This window comes from Cuculus canorus, chromosome 1 (genome assembly GCF_017976375.1).
Source record: "Cuculus canorus isolate bCucCan1 chromosome 1, bCucCan1.pri, whole genome shotgun sequence".
NCBI classification, from domain to species: Eukaryota; Metazoa; Chordata; class Aves; order Cuculiformes; family Cuculidae; genus Cuculus; species Cuculus canorus.
The window spans coordinates 208,453,512-208,472,574 of NC_071401.1; the positions used below are offsets into that span (position 1 = coordinate 208,453,512).

Below are 19,063 nucleotides of genomic sequence, written 5' to 3' on the forward strand. Positions count from 1 at the left end.
GACCTGGCCTGGAACCCCTCCAGGGATGGGGCAGCCACCACTGCTCTGGGCAACCTGGGCCAGGGCCTCCCCATCATCATTCCTCCTCATGTCCAGTCTCACTCTGCCCCTCTGCAGTTTATCCCCGTTCCCCCTCGTCCTGTCACTCCATCCCTTCGGGAACAGCCCCTCTCCAGCTCTCCTGGAGCCCTTTCAGGCACTGGAAGGTCCCTCTGAGGTCTCCTGGGAGCCTTCTCTTCTCCCCAACCCCAACTCTCTCAGCTGTCCTCGGACGGGAGGTTCTCCAGCCCTCGCAGCATCCTTGGAGCCTCCTCTGGACCCCTTCCAACAGCTCCATCTCCTCCTTCTGCTGAGGATTCCAGACCTGGACACAATTCTCCCGAGGAGGTGTCCCCGGAGCGGAGCAGAGGGGCAGAATCCCGTCCCTCCCTGCTGGCCACGCTGCTCTGGATGCAGCCCAGGACACGGGGGGGTTCTGGGCTGGGACCCCACGGTGGGGCTCCTCTCGACCTTCTCCTCCCCAGCGCCCCAAGTCCTTCTCCTCAGCGCTGCTCCCATCCATCATCCCTCAGCCTGGACGGAAACCACAGAACTGTGTATTGAAATCGTGTCAGAACAACCTCTCCAGGGAGTGCGGTGTTGTTCCAGATGGTGGTGGCCACCAAAAGGCTTTTGTGACCGCTCTGTGTGAGGGCGGATCAACCTCCAGCATCACCCAAGTCCTTTGCTCCAAGCTCCTCACAGCCCTGCCCGACCCCACTTGAGAGCCTCCTGGCCACATCCATCCTTCACAACAAGGTCCACCACCCTTCTCCCAGGCCAGATTCCCATGCTCAACCTCCAAAGAGGTTGAGGAACCCATGGAAGCACTCAGCCACCACCACCATCGGTGTGGATGAAGTTAGGAGAGCAACGCAGACAGAGAACAGCTTCTTCAATCTACGCCACTTGAGAGTCTCCTGACCACGTCCATCCATCACAACAAGGTCCACCACCCTTCTCCCAGGCCAGATTCCCATGCTCAACTTCCACGGAGCTTGGAGAACCCATGGAAGGACTCATCCACCACCACCACTGGCCTGGATGAAGTTATGAGATCAACGCAAAGAACGGCTCCTGCTTCAACCTGCTCCACTTGAGAGGCTCCTGACCACATCCATCCAACACAACAAGGTCCACCACCCTTCTCCCAGGCCAGATTCCCATGCTCAACCTCCACGGAGGTTGGAGAACCCATGGAAGCACTCAGCCACCACCACCATCGGTGTGGATGAAGTGAGGAGAGCAACGCAGACAGAGAACCGCTTCTTCAATCTAACTGACTTGAGAGCCTCCTGACCACATCCATCCATCACAACAAGGTCCACCACCCTTCTCCCAGGCCAGATTCCCATGCTCAACCTCCACGGAGGTCAGAGAACCCATGCAAGCACTCAGCCACCGCCACCACCACTGGTGTGGATGAAGTCATGAGACCAGCACAGAGAGAGAACGGCTCCTGCATCCCCACAGCTCCGTCACCGTTGGAGAAGATGAGACACTAACACAGCTTTCCTTGAAATTCTCTTTCCCATCCCGAATATATTTGCAAAACAATCCGAATTTTGCTGCTTTTCACGCTCGGAATGAAGAATTCCGGGTCAGCTCCGCAGACGCCACGTTTTCCCGTTATTTATTCTACTAAAATCTGACCCAGAATCAGTTTTTCTACAACGTTCTCCAAGGAGGACACGAGAGGACTCCACATGTTCACAAACGCTTTGTCGCACACGTCAAAGCGACGGCTCTCGTGTTTGGAAAAGCAAATACCCTGGGAATTGAGTATTCCGGTGGGATGGGGATCACCACCTCACTCTTCTCCGGCTTCAGAAGGAAGAAAAGCTCTACCAAAGCAGCACAACCACTCGGGGAACTGAGCTGGAGAGCAATCAGAGAATGGTTGGGTTGGAAGGGACCTCCAAGCCCACCCAGTCCCACCCCCTGCCATGGGCAAGGACACCTCCTGCCGGATCAGGGGGTCAAAGCCCCATCCAACCTGGTCTGGAACACCTCCAGGGATGGGATCACGGAGTTCTGGTTGATGGCAAGGAAAGAATCATGGAATCAGAGAATGGTTTGGGTTGGAAGGGACCTCCAAGCCCATCCAGAACCACCCCCTGCCATGGGCAGGGACACCTCCCACTGGATCAGGGGCTCCAAGAACCATCCAACCTGGCCTGGAACCCCTCCAGGGATGGGGCAGCCACCACTGCTCTGGGCAACCTGGGCCAGGGCCTCTCCAACCTCCCAGGAGAACGTTTCTCCCTAAGATCTCATCTCATCTCAATCTCCCCTCTTTCAGCTCAAAACCATTCCCCTCATCCTGTCCCTGCACTCCCTGATCCAGAGCCCCTCTCCGGCTCTCCTGGAGCCCCTTCAGGCGCTGGAAGCTGCTCTGAGGTCTCCTGGGAGCCTTCTCTTCTCCCCAACCCCAACTCTCTCAGCTGTCCTCGGACGGGAGGTTCTGCAGCCCTCACAGCATCCTTGGAGCCTCCTCTGGACCCCTTCCAACAGCTCCATCTCCTCCTTCTGCTGAGGATTCCAGACCTGGACACAATTCTCCCGAGGAGGTGTCCCCGGAGCGGAGCAGAGGGGCAGAATCCCGTCCCTCCCTGCTGGCCACGCTGCTCTGGATGCAGCCCAGGACACGGGGGGGTTCTGGGCTGGGACCCCACGGTGGGGCTCCTCTTCACCTTCTCCTCCCCAGCGCCCCAAGTCCTTCTCTTCAGCGCTGCTCCCATCCATCATCCCTCAGCCTGGATGGAAACCATGGATTGCCCCAACCCATGGGTAGGACGTTGCCCTTGGCCTGGTTGAACCTCCTGAGCTTCTCCAGCCCTTGGATTCCCCGCAGTCCCCTTTCTCCGGGCTCCAGGCTTCGGGCAGATGTTCCTCATCTCCCTCGGATGAAGCCACTTGGTCTTTTCAATCTTTTTCTCATCTTTCCTCCCATTCATCCCGTTTCTAAGGTAACGATCCCGCTCTTCGAAATCCCTCTTCAAAGCAGAGAGAGATATTTTTCTCATTCCTGACCATCAACCCCTGAAGCTCCAAAATCCTTTTCGCTCCCGCTTTTCATGCCCACTGGGAGCATCCAACCCATCTGCACCACTTTGGGGTGGAAGCTTTGGTTTTCACCGCAGCTTTAGACTGTTTTCTGTTCATCCACCACACTGGAGGTCATCTAAAAGACCTGGAGGTGATGGTCAACAGCGGTTGACCAGGAGGCAGCGATGGCCGTGGTGGCCACGAAGGCCAATGGCATCCTGGCCGGGCTCAGCCGTGGGGTGGCAGCAGGAGCAGCGCAGGGATTGTCCCCCTGGGGAGGACACAGCTCCACTCCGGGGTTGAGTTTTGGGTCTTTCACTCCAAGAAGGACCCTGAGGGGCTGCAGCGTCCGGAGAAGGGCCCGGAGCTGGAGAAGGGTCTGGAGAACGAGGGTTCTGAGAGGCGGCTGAGGGCCCTGGGGATGGAGAAGAGGGGCTGAGGAGGGACCTCATCGTCTCCAACCACCTGGAAGGAGGTTCTGGAGAGGTGGGCGCTGGGCTCCTCTCCCAAGGGACAGCGATGGGGTGAGAGGGAACGGCCTCGAGTTGCTCCAGGGCAGGTTCAGGTTGGACATCAGGAAGAATATCTCCCTGGAAAGGTCTCTCAGGCTCTGCTGATGCCGTCCAGGGTGGTGGTGATGTCCCTATCCCTGGAGGGGTTCAAAAACCATGTAGATGTGGCACTTCAGGACATGGTTTGGTCGGCACGGTGGGGTTGGGCTGATGATTGGACGGGATGAGCTTGGAGGACTTTTCCAACCTTAACGATTCCATGATTCCAGTATGGAAATTCTCCCCCCAGATCATCCTTGGAGCCTCCTCTGGACCCCTTCCAACAGCTCCATCTCCTCCTTCTGGGGAGGATTCCAGACCTGGACACAATTCTCCCGAGGAGGTGTCCCCGGAGCGGAGCAGAGGGGCAGAATCCCGTCCCTCCCTGCTGGCCACGCTGCTCTGGATGCAGCCCAGGACACGGGGGGGTTCTGGGCTGGGACCCCACGGTGGGGCTCCTCTCCACCTTCTCCTCATCTCCCCAAGTCCTTCTCCTCAGCGCTGCTCCCATCCATCATCTCCCACCAAACCCCGCTGGCCACATCCCTGTCCAACCACCTGGAGGTGATCCTACTTCAGCACTGGATGAGCTCCAGAGGTCCCTTCCAACCCATCATTCCAGGATCCCACGACAGTCCTGTGCACCACTGGGCAAACACGAGGACCACGGTGCTTCCATGCCTTCAAGCAACAAAAACCTCCCAAACCTCAATGAAGGACACTCCAAGGTGGCTGAGGACACACATCAACCTCTCCTGACCCTGATTGACCCCAGTGAGGACACCGATCACGGCGCGACGCGCAGCTCCGTTGGGACACGTTAAACGGTGGCTCATCTCCCACCGGCAACCTCAAAGCATTGGTTTCATAGACGCATCCATTGTCACAGCAACGCCGCCGCATTGAGGTTGTCACCAAGTTTTTGAGACCCAAGATTAGCCCAAAGGCTTGGGGAGAAGATGGAGGACAAGAAGAACCCCTCGGTGTTTCCTCCAGGTCGTCCCCACCGGCGCGTGCACAAGAGGACGCAAAGTCATCAACCAACGGATTCCACCAACCTCCTCGCTGCCCACCCGTTACTCCCATGGTGACTACCGGTAGATGACGCGTGGTGGCCCAGCTCCACCTCTTGGTGGTTTCTTACCTGGCTTTGCCACGGCTGCTCCTGCGGAGCGTGGGTAGGTCGGCTTCCTTCTCCTCCTGCACCCTCTGGAGGGACGGAGAGCGGCTGTGGGCGCTGCGGGCGCTGCCGGAGCTCCCGTCGGCCGCCGCCGCCGCCTCCTGCATCTGCGCCAGGAGCTGGGGTGGAAGGCTTCGGAGCGAGGGCACCGGCGAGTAGGACGCTCTGCTCTCCGCCTTCAGGTTGTTGTCGCTGGCCGAGCGTTGGAGGACACGAGGAGAAGAGAGGCCACCGGCACCCAGGATCCGTCGCCGCTTGGTGTAGCTGGGAGTTTCTCTGAAAGGCACTGCAAAAGAGTTGGGAGAACGCGGCGTTAGATACCAGGTGAAGGTCACCAAGCCAACGTTGGCCAACCCTAGAACCATAGAACGTAGACTGTGCTGATCTCCAGACGTTTCTTCCAACCTTAACCCCTCCACGAGGCTGTAGCTCCGTGCAAAGCCTCTGTATTTCCCACGGAAGGTCAACCTTCTGAGATGAGAAGGTGACAACCGGGGACTCGTGGTCTCCTCACCGTGTGCTTCCCACAAAGCTATGGGAAAACAGAATGTCCTAAGCTGGAAGGAACCCACAAGGATCATCGAGTCCAACTCCTGTCCCTGCACAGGACAACCCCGACGTTCACACCACGGGGCTGAGGGTGTTGGCCAAATGCTTCTGGACTACTGTGAGGCCCTTCACTGCTCCTCTGGGGGCTGTTCTCGTGCTCCACCAACCTCTGGGTGAAGAACCTTTCCCTAATATTCAACCTAACCCTTCCCTGGTGCATCTTCCTGACGTTCCCTCAGGTCCAGAGAGAAGAACTCAGCACATCCTCCTCCTCCTCCTTCTCCTCCTCCTCCTCCTCCTCCTCCTCCTCCTCCTCTTGTGAGGTCTCCCCTGTCTCCTCTTCTCCAGGCTGAACCGTCCAAGTGACTTCAGCCGCTCCTCATACAACTTCCCCACCAAACCCTTCACCAACTTTCTGGCTTCCTCTGGACCTTCTGTAGAAGCTTTAGATCCTTTTTAATCCATCCAGTCCGGTGGAGGAGAAGCTCCACGCGACCTGGTGAGGTGTCTTTGTAGCCCGGGAAGTCCATCACGTCTTGGACTGTGTCAGAAGTGCAACCAGGTTGGTTCAACCTTGAGAAGAGAAGGCTTAGGAGAGACCTCATTGCCATCACCATAAAAGGTGTCTACCAAGAGGGTGGAGACTCCCTTTTAACGAGGAGCCACACGGAGAAGACAAGTGGTAATGGGGAGAAGTTGCTCCTCGGTTGCATTCCAGAAGAAAACGTTTCACCATGAGAACAGTTAACCCTCAGAATAATCTCCTCGGGGAAGCGGTGGATTCCTCTTGATTTTGACGTTCTGCTTGACAGGTTCTGGGCCAGCGGAAGGGTTGGACTCAATGATGTAGGAGGTCTTTTCCAACCTGGTGATTCGAGGAGTCTATGATCTCAACTCCAAGGTTGGACCAGATGATCACTGAGGTGCCTTCCAGTTTGGCCGCCTATGATTCTGCGAATCCATATCCGTCTGGAACTTCGACATCCATAAAGCTGTTCTGACGTATGGTGAGGTCCATATGGAAACCCACCACAGACAACATCTGGTCCATTTGTGGTGCAAACCAAACAGCCAAAGCCAGGAGAGGGGTCAAGCACGCAGAGGTCTCCTGCGGTCAGAGGCCGTGTGGATCTGCTACCAGCGGACCTCACGCGCCGTCCGCATTTGAGACCCTCTTGGCTTCACCCTTCCAAAGCCACGGCAGCTCCCACAAAGGTGTAGGAACCCTGAACGTGCTCCACCAGCCATGGGTTGGAGAGGACAAGAGCAACCAGAGGTCCAGGCAGGATGCTGCCCAGTGTTGAGTCAGGGCCTACATCTGTGTCAAATGAACATCCAGAAGGTCCGGGACCTCTAGGACCTGAAGGGGACCTCCAAGAAAGCTGGTAGGGCTTTCATCCAAGGGCCTGGAGTGACAGCACGAGGGGCAACGGCTTTAAATTGGAAGGGGAAGGTTTAGATTGGACATCAGGAAGAACTTCACGCTGAGGGTGGGGAGGCCCTGGAACAGGTTGCCCAGAGCAGTGGTGGCTGCCCCATCCCTGGAGGTGTTCCAGGCCAGGTTGGATGGGGCTTGGAGCCCCTGATCCAGCGGGAGGTGTCCCTGCCCATGGCAGGGGTGGAACTGGATGGGCTTTGAGGTCCCTTCCAGCCCAAACCATTCCATGGTTCAGGGTGGAACTGGTTGGGCTTTGAGGCCCCTTCCAAGTCAAACTATTCCATGATTCCCGGTGGAACTGGATGGGCTTTGAGGTCCCTTCCAACTCAAACCATCCCATGATTCAGGGTGGAACTGGATGGGATTTGAGATCCCTTCCAACCGATTCCATTCCACGATTCCAGGTGGACCTGGATGGGCTTTGAAGTCCTTTCTAACCCAAACCATTCCATGATTCGGGGTGGAACTGGATGGGCTTTGAGGTCCCTTCCAACCCAAACCATTCCATGATTCAGGTTGGAACTGGATGGGCTTTGAGGTCCCTTCCAACCCCACCCATTCCATGGTTCTCAGGTCCTTCTCAGCTGGGTTGAACGGCCACACTCCGAGTATTTTTTTTCCCAAAGAATATTTTAGGTTCAAAGTACGAGAATTTCAGGCTCCGAGAAATCTCGCTGTTGTCATAGCGACGCGATGCGTTTCTTCACTGATGACTTTCAACCACGTGGTGGGAGAAGTTCTGCGCCGGCAGCGTCCGCGCTCCCTGCAGAGGCTCATCCCGAGGGGACGGATGGGTCAAAGCAAAGAGCGATGAAGCTGCCCAGGGCGGTGGTGGAGCCTCCATCCCTGGAGGGGTTCAAAACACGTGGAGATGTGGCACTTCAGGAGATGGTTTGCTCAGCACGGTGGGGTTGGGGTGATGGTTGGACGGGATGAGGTCTCTTCCAACTTCAGTGATTCCGTGATTTTATGAGCAGACACAGTAAAACCGGTTTTGACATAAACCAAGAAGGAAAGAAGTGGAGGAACAAGAGTGCGATGATGGAAACTTCAGCCTCGCCTTACGGAGAGTGTTGCATCAATTGAGTATTCATTTCTTGATATCAATTCAGAGAAGCATAGAATGGGTTGGGTTGGAAGGGACCTCAAAGCCCATCCAGTTCCACCCCAGGGACACCTTCTGCTGGATCAGGGGCTCCAAGAACCATCCAACCTGGCCTGGAACCCCTCCAGGGATGGGGCAGCCACCACTGCTCTGGGCAACCTGGGCCAGGGGTTCATCACACTCTCAGGAGAACATTTCTCCCCAAGATCTCACCTCCATCTCCCCTTATGCAACTCAAAACCATTCTCCTCATCCTATCCCTACGCTCCCTGATCCAGAGCCCCTCTCCGGCTCTCCTGGAGCCCCTTCAGGCTCTGGAAGCTGCTCTGAGGTCTCCTCGGAGCATTCTCTTCTCCACAACCCCAACTCTCTCAGCTGTCCTCATAGAATAGTTTGGGTTGGAAGGGACCTCAAAGCCCAACAAATTCCAACCCAGGGACACCTCCCGCTGGATCAGGGGCTCCAAGAACCATCCAACCTGGCCTGGAACCCCTCCAGGGATGGAGCAGCCACCACTGCTCTGGACAACCTGTCCCAGGGCCTCCCCACCCTCACCGTGATGAAGTTCTTCCTGATGTCCAATCTAAATCTGCCCCTTTCCATGGGTTGGAACTGGATGGGCTTTGAGGTCCCTTCCAACTCAACCCATTCTACGACCTCCCGCCATCAGCTGCCTCGAAGCAGGACACTTCGGGGCAGCAAATTCCGATGAAGGTTTCCTCTCGCCATCCCTCGAATCCGCTGTCCCCGGTGAGGAAGGGAAGGAAGTGAGAGCCATATTAAAAGTCCAACTTTCCGCGGTTCTACGACCCCATTGGAAGATGCTTTCCTACACCTTCTCCAGTGGTTAATCAAAGTCTGTTTCCTTGGATTCCTCCAGCAAAACTAATCCTCTCCGTTACCATCACTGCAACGCTCAACCAGCACAGTCCTGCCCCAACGATTCCGGGCACTCCGGAGGCTCCGGACACCGCTTCCTGTCCTCCAGAATGGGAAACACCCATCGTTCCACACCGAAACGCCTCTCGCTGCTCAGGAGCAACCAAGATTCCCTGAGGATTTCCCAACCTCAAGATCACGAAGCATGGAATGGGTTGGGTTGGAAGGGAAACCCATCTACTTCCAACTCCCTGATGCGAGTGGGGACACCTCCCACTGGATCAGGAGCTCCAAGAACCATCCAACCTGGCCTGGAACCCCTCCAGGGATGGGGCAGCCACAGCTTCCCTGGACAACCTCTTCCAGGGTCTCCCCACCCTCAGCGTGAAGAAATTCTTCCTCATGTCCAGTCTAACTCTGCCCCTCTCCAGTTTATCCCCATTTCCCCTCGTCCTGTCGATCCAAGACCTTGGAAGAAGCCCCTCTCCGGCTCTCCTGGAGCCCCTTCAGGCACTGGAAGCTGCTCTGAGGTCTCCTGGGAGCCTTCTCTTCTCCCCAACCCCAACTCTCTCAGCTGTCCTCGGACGGGAGGTTCTGCAGCCCTCGCAGCATCCTTGGAGCCTCCTCTGGACCCCTTCCAACAGCTCCATCTCCTCCTTCTGCTGAGGATTCCAGACCTGGACACAATTCTCCCGAGGAGGTGTCCCCGGAGCGGAGCAGAGGGGCAGAATCCCGTCCCTCCCTGCTGGCCACGCTGCTCTGGATGCAGCCCAGGACACGGGGGGGTTCTGGGCTGGGACCCCACGGGGGGGCTCCCCTCGACCTTCTCCTCCCCAGCGCCCCAAGTCCTTCTCCTCAGCGTTACTCCCATCCCATCATCCCCCACCATGGACTGAAACCACGTATTGCCCCAACCCATGGGTAGGACGTTGCCCTTGGCCTGGTTGAACCCCATGAGGTTCTCCAGCCCCTCTTCTCCAGCCTGTCCGGGTCCCTCTGGATCCATCCCTTTCCCCCCGCTGTGTCACCCGCCCCCCTCAGCTCCGCCGAGACGCTCCGCTGGCACCCGGACACCGCTCTGAACATCCCCCGAGCTCCCGGCTTAACGAACCGCGGCGCAATCAAGCGCTCGGAGGTTGTTTAGCTTTGCCGGCTCCATGTTTAAATATTCATGGGGAAAGAGCGAAAAAGCACGCGGAGCGCCAACGTTTCCACCGGATCCGAAGCCGAGAGGGCCACATTTACATTTTAATAGCGGAAAATTACAAAGCAAAGCCGGAGAAGGAGCGCTGCACGTTCCCGCGCGGGGCAGGAGCCGCCCAGGCTGCTCTCCCACGCAGGAAAGAGTGGATACTCCGAGAAGACCTTCCAGGAATGAAAAATTAAAGGGGAAAGGAGAAGATGATGGCATAGAGCAGAGAAGGAGGACCTCAGAGCAGCTTCCAGTGCCTGAAGGGGCTCCAGGAGAGCCGGAGAGGGGCTGTTCCCAAAGGGATGGAGTGACAGGACGAGGGGGAATGGGATAAACTGGAGAGGGGCAGAGTTAGACGGGACAGGAGGAGGAATTTCTTCACGCTTCAGCCTCGTGTAGCAGCGAGAGCTGTGGTGATCTCCTCGGGGAGCTGCACTCGTTGGGGTTCGGGAAAAAGAGATTTGACACAAACCGTGTCATGGAGTTCACCGAGTCTTCAAAGAGGAGCTCATCCACAGGGACCCGGACAGGCTGGAGAAGAGGGGCTGGAGAACCTCATGGGGTTCAACCAGGCCAAGGGCAAAGTCCTACCCCTGGGTTGGGGCAATCCATGGTTTCCCTCCAGGCTGAGGGATGATGGATGAGAGCAGCACTGAGGAGAAGGACTTGGGGCGCTGGGGAGGAGAAGGTTGAGAGGAGCCCCCCCGTGGGGTCCCAGCCCAGAACCCCCCCGTGTCCTGGGCTGCATCCAGAGCAGCGTGGCCAGCAGGGAGGGACGGGATTCTGCCCCTCTGCTCCGCTCCGGGGACACCTCCTCGGGAGAATTGTGTCCAGGTCTGGAATCCTCAGCAGAAGGAGGAGATGGAGCTGTTGGAAGGGGTCCAGAGGAGGCTCCAAGGATGCTGCGAGGGCTGCAGAACCTCCCGTCCGAGGACAGCTGAGAGAGTTGGGGTTGGGGAGAAGAGAAGGCTCCCAGGAGACCTCAGAGCAGCTTCCAGAGCCTGAAGGGGCTCCAGGAGAGCCGGAGAGGGGCTTCTTCCAAGGTCTTGGAGTGACAGAACGAGGGGGAATGGGATAAACTGGAGAGGGGCAGAGTTAGACTGGACACGAGGAGGAATTTCTTCATGGTGAGGGTGAGGAGGCCCTGGAACTGATTGCCCAGAGAAGCCACGACTGCCCCATACCTTGTGGAGATGTTCCAGGCCAGGTTGGATGGTTCTTGGAGCCCCTGATCCAGTGGGAGGTGTCCCTGCCCATGACAGGGGGTGGAACTGGATGGGCTTTGAGGTCCCTTCCAACCCAAACTATTCTATGTGAACGGAGCTTTTAGAACTTCCCTCGCTCTTCCAAGGAGAGCAGCAAACGGTTCCGTCCTCTACCTTCAAATTAAGAGCTCGGAAGCTTCCGCAGTGAAGTTCAAAGGAATTTCCGATACGGCTCAGTGAGTCGCTGCCCTATATTTATGATAAACGCACCTTCAAAAGCTCCAGAGATGGGGAAGAGCTTTAAACGGGTCAGTGAGAAGACTCCGAGAACCGTACGGAGCTTTGCTCCGTCTCAGTCCTGGAAAAAGCTCGGAGAAACGGAAAGATGGCATTTACCAAGAGGAGAAAAAAAAAAGGGAATGAGAATTTAATTTCTATCAGGAGCTCCAACCTCACGGACAAAAATAACGCTGGGTGACATCAGCTGGAGAGGAACCGATGACCCCATGATAGGCAGATGACAATAAGGTGGGTGGAAGTGTTAAACTGCTTAAGAGAGGCTCTGCAGAGGGATCCGGAGAAGCAGGATCCATGGATGGAGGGTCTGCAGAGGGATCTGGCCAGGCTGGATCCATGGATGGAGGCACCATCCACTCCTGCTGCCACCCCATGGATCCAGTCTGGTCAGATCCCTCTGGAGACCCTTCCTGCCCTCCATCCATGGATCCAGCCTGGCCAGATCCCTCTGGAGAGCCTTCCTGCCTCCATCCATGGATCCAGCCTGGCCAGATCCCTCTGGAGAGCCTTCCTGCCTCCATCCATGGATCCAGCCTGGCCAGATCCCTCTGCAGACCCTTCCTGCCCTCCATCCATGGATCCAGCCTGGCCAGATCCCTCTGCAGACCCTTCCTGCCCTCCATCCATGGATCCACCCTGGCCAGATCCCTCTGCAGACCCTTCCTGCCCTCCATCCATGGATCCAGCCTGGCCAGATCCCTCTGCAGAGCCTTCCTGCCTCCATCCATGGATCCAGCCTGGCCAGATCCCTCTGCAGACCCTTCCTGCCCTCCATCCATGGATCCAGCCTGGCCAGATCCCTCTGCAGACCCTTCCTGCCTCCATCCATGGATCCAGCCTGGTCAGATCCCTCTGGAGACCCTTCCTGCCCTCCATCCATGGATCCAGCCTGGCCAGATCCCTCTGCAGAGCCTTCCTGCCTCCATCCATGGATCCAGCCTGGCCAGATCCCTCTGGAGACCCTTCCTGCCTCCATCCATGGATCCATGGATAATCACGGAATCATTAAGGCTGGAAAAGACCTCTGAGCTCTTCCAGTCCAACCGTCACCCCGACCCCACCACGCGACCAAACCAAGTTGGAAGGTGCCGCGGCCACGTGGGGTTTGAACCCTTCAAGGATGAGACTCCACCACAGATGGAGACTCCACCTCTGCCAGGACTTCACCGCTCATTCCATGAAGACCTTTTTTCCCAAGGTCCGATCTAACCCTCCCGTGGTGCAACTCGAGGCCGTTCCTTCTCATCCCATCCCTTGTTCCTTGGAAGAAGAGACCAGCGCCCATCTTGCTCCGACCTCCTTTCCAGGAGCTGTGGAGAGTGATGAGGTCTCCTCGAGCCTCCTTTTCTCCAGACCAGACCATCCCAGGTCCCTCAGGTGCTCCTGACATCACTTGTTCTCCAGATCGTCCCTCAGCTTCTCCTCTGGACACCCTCTAGCAGCTCAATGTCCTCCTCATCCCAAGTCTTTTCCCTCTGGAATTCGTAGAGTGGCCTTCTCCTGACCTCTCTTCACCCACACAAGGACTTTCCAGGCTCCTCCCCGCGTCCTCTCTGACCTTGATATCTCCTCACAAGTTCTCTCCCTGTCAGCAAGAGCTTCCTCAAGAAGAAGCAGCTCTAAAGGACATCTCATGACCCAAGTTTGTAGATTCACAGCCGCTTCCAAGAACCAAGACCAAGACCTGCTGGTGGTTTCAAGCTCCACCAGCTCCTGACCTGCTGCCTCTGGACCTTCTCTGGTGGAACACACGCTGAGAATGAACTCGTTGCAGCGGTTCCTCCAGTTTCGGACCAATAAACTCCAAATAACTCAAGAAAATTCATCAAGCGTTCATCTTACAGCTGACCTACAACTCGGGTTTGATCAGAAGGTGTTGAGTGACCACATCTACACCACGGAAGGACAGGAGAGTTGCCTCAAGGAACAAAGGTTGACCAGAAAACCTCAAAATAGTCCTCCATGAAGAAAGGAACAGAACCACAACAACTGTCGCTTCCTTTCCTTCCGGGACCTTCATGATGGGGCACCTCCACAGCCATAATCACTGCTAAGACGGAGGTTGTCTTCTCCTGGCACACAAAGCCCAGTGAACAGCCCGAGCAGGAGAACATCTCAAGTAGGAAATGGCCTCCAGGATGCAAAGAGAGAGCGAAAAAGATCACAGAATCATTGAAGGGATTGGTTGGAAAAGAACTTGGAGATCATCGAGTCCAACCATACCTGCCCACCATTAAACCATAGCCCTGAGCACCTCATCTACCCATCTTCTGACCTTCTCTGGGGATGGAGACTAAAACATGTGGGAATTCACTCCAGGCTGGGGATGATGGGATGGGAGCAGCGCTGAGGAGAAGGACTTGGGGAGATGAGGAGATGAGGAGAAGGTTGAGAGGAGCCCCACCGTGTGCTCCCAGCCCAGAACCCCCCCGTGTCCTGGGCTGCATCCAGAGCAGCGTGGCCAGCAGGGAGGGACGGGATTCTGCCCCTCTGCTCCGCTCCGGGGACACCTCCTCGGGAGAATTGTGTCCAGGTCTGGAATCCTCCCCAGAAGGAGGAGATGGAGCTGTTGGAAGGGGTCCAGAGGAGGCTCCAAGGATGCTGCGAGGGCTGCAGAACCTCCCGTCCGAGGACAGCTGAGAGAGTTGGGGTTGGGGAGAAGAGAAGGCTCCCAGGAGACCTCAGAGCAGCTTCCAGTGCCTGAAGGGGCTCCAGGAGAGCCGGAGAGGGACTTCTTCCAAGGTCTTGGAGTGACAGGACAAGGGGGAACGGGGATAAACTGGAGAGGGGCAGAGTTAGAGTGGACATGAGCAGGAATTCCTTCACCATGAGGGTGGTGAGGCACTGGCCCAGGTTGCCCAGGGAAGCCGTGGCTGCCCCATCCCTGGGAGGGTTCAAGGCCAGGTTGGATGGTTCTTGGAGCCCCTGATCCAGCGGGAGGTGTCCCTGCCCATGGCAGGGGAGAGGACTGGATGGCTTTGAGGTCCCTTCCAACCCATCCCATTCCAGGATTCAGGTTGGAACTGGATGGGCTTTGAGGTCCCTTCCAACCCAACCCATTCCATGATTCCGGGTGGAACTGGATTCAAACCATGCCATGATTCAACGATTTTGCAGAAGACCTTTTCCAAGCTCCTCCCAGCTCAGGGTTCGGCTGATCCTTTATCTCGGCAACCTCCTCAATCCGCAGCAAACTCCGGCTGGTGGTGGCCCCAGGAGAAAAGGAGATCTTCCCTGATGCTCCCAAGACCCAAACCGAGCTGTAAGCTGCATCTTCCACCAACCACTGCTGGAACCACCAGGAGGACCACCGGCTCACAGCCTCTCCCACCCACCCCCAGCCCTGGGCTCTGCCTCAACATCAAAAAGGGAGAAGAAGAAAAGCTCAAACTCACCAACATCGGACTCTTTGTGGGTTTTGATGATCTCAGCCAACTCGAAATTTCCGGCGATGATGGCCACCTGAAAACGAGAAGGAAAGGAAGAGAGTTGAGCGGCTCCAAAGATCAACCAACGCTTTGCTCGCTTGGATGGATCGCGTCATATGGACCAAAACCAGCTGCTTCCCGTAGAGGACACGGAGCCAACGATTGCTCTGCCTCAGCTTACCCAGGAAGGAACCCTGAGGTGATAATCAACACTGTGGGGAGAGCGTACGGTGATGGTTTCTACACCGAGAGGAGCGTGGAGATAAGCGCTGCCCTCTTCTCAACATCTGGTGGTGAAGGGTCTACACCAGGTAGGAATTCATCTTGTTGGTACCAACAAGATGTTCTCCAGCCTGAAGCTCTTGGTTGGGTGATGAATCGTGACTTCCCAGACACCAAGTTCTCTCCATGGCTCATCTGAATGGACCACAGGACCACCACTCCGAGCTGGCCAAGAACCACCACCACCGCTGCCTCTATAAAGCCACGGCATTGTAGACCAACAGGAAATAATACTTAAAGATTAAGATGACCTTAAGGATCATCCACTTCCAACCCTACCATGGGCAGGGACACCTCCCGCTGGATCAGGGGCTCCAAGAACCATCCAACCTGGACTTGAACACCTCACTGTCTGTGTCATTGATGAAGATAGCAGTGATGAAGATATCAGTGATGAAGATATCATCGATGAAGATATCAGTGATGAAGATATCAGTGATGAAGATAACAGTGATGAAGATATCATCGATGAAGATATCATTGACAAAGATATCATTGATGAAGATATCAGTGATGAAGATATCAGTGATGAAGATATCATCGACAAAGATATCAGTGATGAAGATATCAACGAAGATATCATCGATGAAGATATCATTGACAAAGATATCATTGATGAAGATATCAGTGATGAAGATATCATCAATGAAGAATCATCAATGAAGATATCAGTGATGAAGGTATCAGTGATGAAGATAACAGTGATGAAGATATTACCGATGAAGATATCATCGATGAAGATATCAGTGATGAAGATATCAGTGACAAAGATATCAGTGATGAAGATATCAGTGATAAAGATATCATTGACAAAGATATCATTGATGAAGATATCAGTGATGAAGATATCAGTGACAAAGATATCAGTGAAGAAGATATCATTGATGAAGATATCATTGACAAAGACATCATTGATGAAGATATCGGTGATGAAGATATCAGTGACGAAGATATCAGTGATGAAGATATCAGTGATGAAGATATCAACGAAGATATCATCGATGAAGATATCATTGACAAAGATACCATTGATGAAGATATCAGTGATGAAGATAACAGTGATGAAGATATCATCGATGAAGATATCATCGACGAAGATATCAGTGATGAAGATATCAGTGATGAAGATACCATCGACGAAGATATCATTGACAAAGATATCAGTGACGAAGATATCAGTGATGAAGATATTACTGATGAAGATATCATTGATGAAGATATCAGTGATGAAGATATCATCAACAAAGATATCATCGACGAAGACATCATTGATGAAGATATCAGTGATGAAGACATCAGTGACAAAGATATCATCGAAGATATCATCGATGAAGATATCAGTGATGAAGATATCAGTGACGAAGATATCAGTGATGCAGATATCACTGATGAAGATACCTCGGGCAGCCTGATCCAGTGGGAGGTGTCCCTGCCCACCGCAGGAGGGTGGAACCGATCACCTTTAAAGTCCCTTCCAGCCCAAACCATTCTACAATTCCACGATATTAAACACCACTGGTGTTTAATATCCCTGAGGGACACCACCGGTCACGGATCTCCACGTGGCCATCAAGCCGTGCCGGGAGCTCCAGCCCTTCAACGCTTCCTCGTCCTCCTCCAAGAGCAGCTTTTCCAATACGAGGTTCATTTGCATTTCCCCACCAACTTGTGACGAAGGGCTATATTTAACTGAGTGAGTCAGGACGGCACCCACACCTCTCTACTATCGTCCTTCCTCAGCAGAAACAGTGCCACCACCCTCAGCTCCACGATGTTTGTGTGGCTTCTCCTCATTTGGCTCAAGCCCAGAACTGACGCTCCACCTCCTCAGCTGAAGCCGGGAGCGATCACGGATCATACGATGCTTACGGCTGGAAAAGATCTCTAAGATCATCCAATCCAACCATCACCCCAACCCCACCGTGACGACCAAACCATGGCCTGAAGCACCACATCTACGTGGGTTTCGAACCCCTTCCAGGGATGGAGACTCCACCACTGCCCTGGGCAGCTCTGCTACTGAAGACCTTTTCCCCGATATCCAATCTAAACCTCTCCTGGTGCAACTTGAGGCCGCGTCCTCTCATCCCATCCCTTGGTCCTTGGGAGAAGAGACCAGCGCCCACCTCACCACAACCTCCTTCTACGTAGTTGAAGTTGGAATGAAGGAAACCTTCGACCCTCAGCCTCCGCTTCTCCAGGCTCACCAGGGCCCTCAGAACCTTTGTTCTCCAGACCTTTCTCCATCTCCGTTCCCTTCTCTGGACTCTCCAGTCCCTCAATGTCTTTCTTGGAGTGAGGAACCAAAACTAAGCCCAGAATTCAAGGTGTGACCCCACCAGGAACTCTTCCTTCTGCGTTTGGCCGATGAGGAGCAAAGAAAACTGAGGAAGAACCTCAGGATTCCCCCAGTTTGGCTTCAAGTTGTGCTCCTTCCATGTCCCTCCTTCTACACACACACACACGTTTCCGAGGTCCTCTCGTGAAGGTCACAGTGTCCTCATGAGCAGCCAACTAAAGTCTCCACCAAAGGGCAAACGACCCAAATGGGGGGAAATCGGAAGGAAAAACAACCAAACCCTGTTGGGACGGGGCCAGAGGAGACTACGGAGATGGTCCAAGGGCTGGAGAACCTCTGCTCTCAGGACACGCTGGGGGAGAGTTGGGGATGTCCAGACTGGAGAAGGCTCCAGGGAGACCTCGGAGCAGCGTCCAGTGCCTGAAGGGGTTCCAGGAGAGCTGTGGAGGGGCTCTGGATCAGGGAGTGCAGTGACACCACGAGGAGAATGGTTTTGAGCTGCAAGAGGGGAGATTGAGATGAGATCTTGGGGAGAAATGTTCTCCTGTGAGGGTGGGGAGGCCCTGGAATCGGTTGTCCATGGAAGCCGTGGCTGCCCCATCCCTGGAGGTGTCCAAGGCCGGGTTGGATGGTTCTTGGAGCCCCTGATACAGTGGGAGGTGTCCCTGGGTTGGAACTGAATGGGCTTTGAGGTCCCTTCCAACCCAAACCATTCCAGGATTCAGGGTGGAACTGGATGGGCTTTGAGGTCCCTTCCAACCCATCCCATTCCAGGATTCAGGTTGGGATTGGATCGACTTTGAGGTCCCTTCCAACCCATCCCATTCCAGGATTCAGGTTGGAACTGTATGGGCTTTGAGGTCCCTTCCAACTCAAACCATTCCAGGATTCAGGGTGGAACTGGATGGGCTTTGAGGTCCCTTCCAACCCATCCCATTCCAGGATTCAGGTTGGGACTGGATGGGCTTTGAGGTCCCTTCCAACCCATCCCACTCCGTGATCCTACAAAACTGATAAAACGGGAAAGGAGAATTCAGACAAACCCTTTGAAATCCCTCAAACAAACAATTAATGAGAAATCCACTATAAAACCAAAACCCAATTAAGGTACAAACAACGACTCCCTTTGGATGAACATCTGAGGAATGATTCCTCCAACGAAGGGTGAGCATTTGTGGAGCATCTCCTGCTGTCGCACACAGCCAGGTGTCCCTCCCGGTCTCCCACCATCCCATCCCAGATCTCAGTTCCATGACAGGTGACACCACAGGCAACAGAAGGTCCCTCTCTCCCTTCCTCGGAAGTGTTACAAATTCCAGGGAAGGTGAGAAGGAACACCCTGGAGGAGAACATAAACTCATATAAATCCCCAGGGCAGAAGAAGAGCCCTTCTGGGTCCATCGTTCCATCCAACTTGGGAGAAGGAAAGGAGAGGAATGGATCTCGCAGGTTGCACTGTCACCTCAGGTGGTGCCTCACGGCACATCCCCGGCTCTGAAACCACGGATGGCGCTCCTGCGCCCGCCCACATTCTCCTGCACAGACCCACTTCTCCGAACGCAACCGCGGTG

At 55.0% G+C, this 19,063-nt stretch overlaps 1 protein-coding gene across 13 annotated transcripts in view; it reads right to left on the bottom strand.

Annotated features, from left to right (window-relative positions):
* The window catches only part of SHANK3 (SH3 and multiple ankyrin repeat domains 3), a 302,562-nt gene that overhangs the window by 236,891 nt on the left and 46,608 nt on the right, over positions 1-19,063 (bottom strand). For all 13 annotated transcript variants that reach the window (XM_054083072.1, XM_054083024.1, XM_054083035.1 and 10 more), the window contains exons 10-11: positions 14,879-14,945; positions 4,783-5,104 (exon numbers count right to left, since the gene is read on the bottom strand). In XM_054083072.1, the coding sequence (XP_053939047.1) occupies positions 4,783-5,104; positions 14,879-14,945 (389 nt within the window). The remainder of the gene's footprint in view (positions 1-4,782; positions 5,105-14,878; positions 14,946-19,063) is intronic.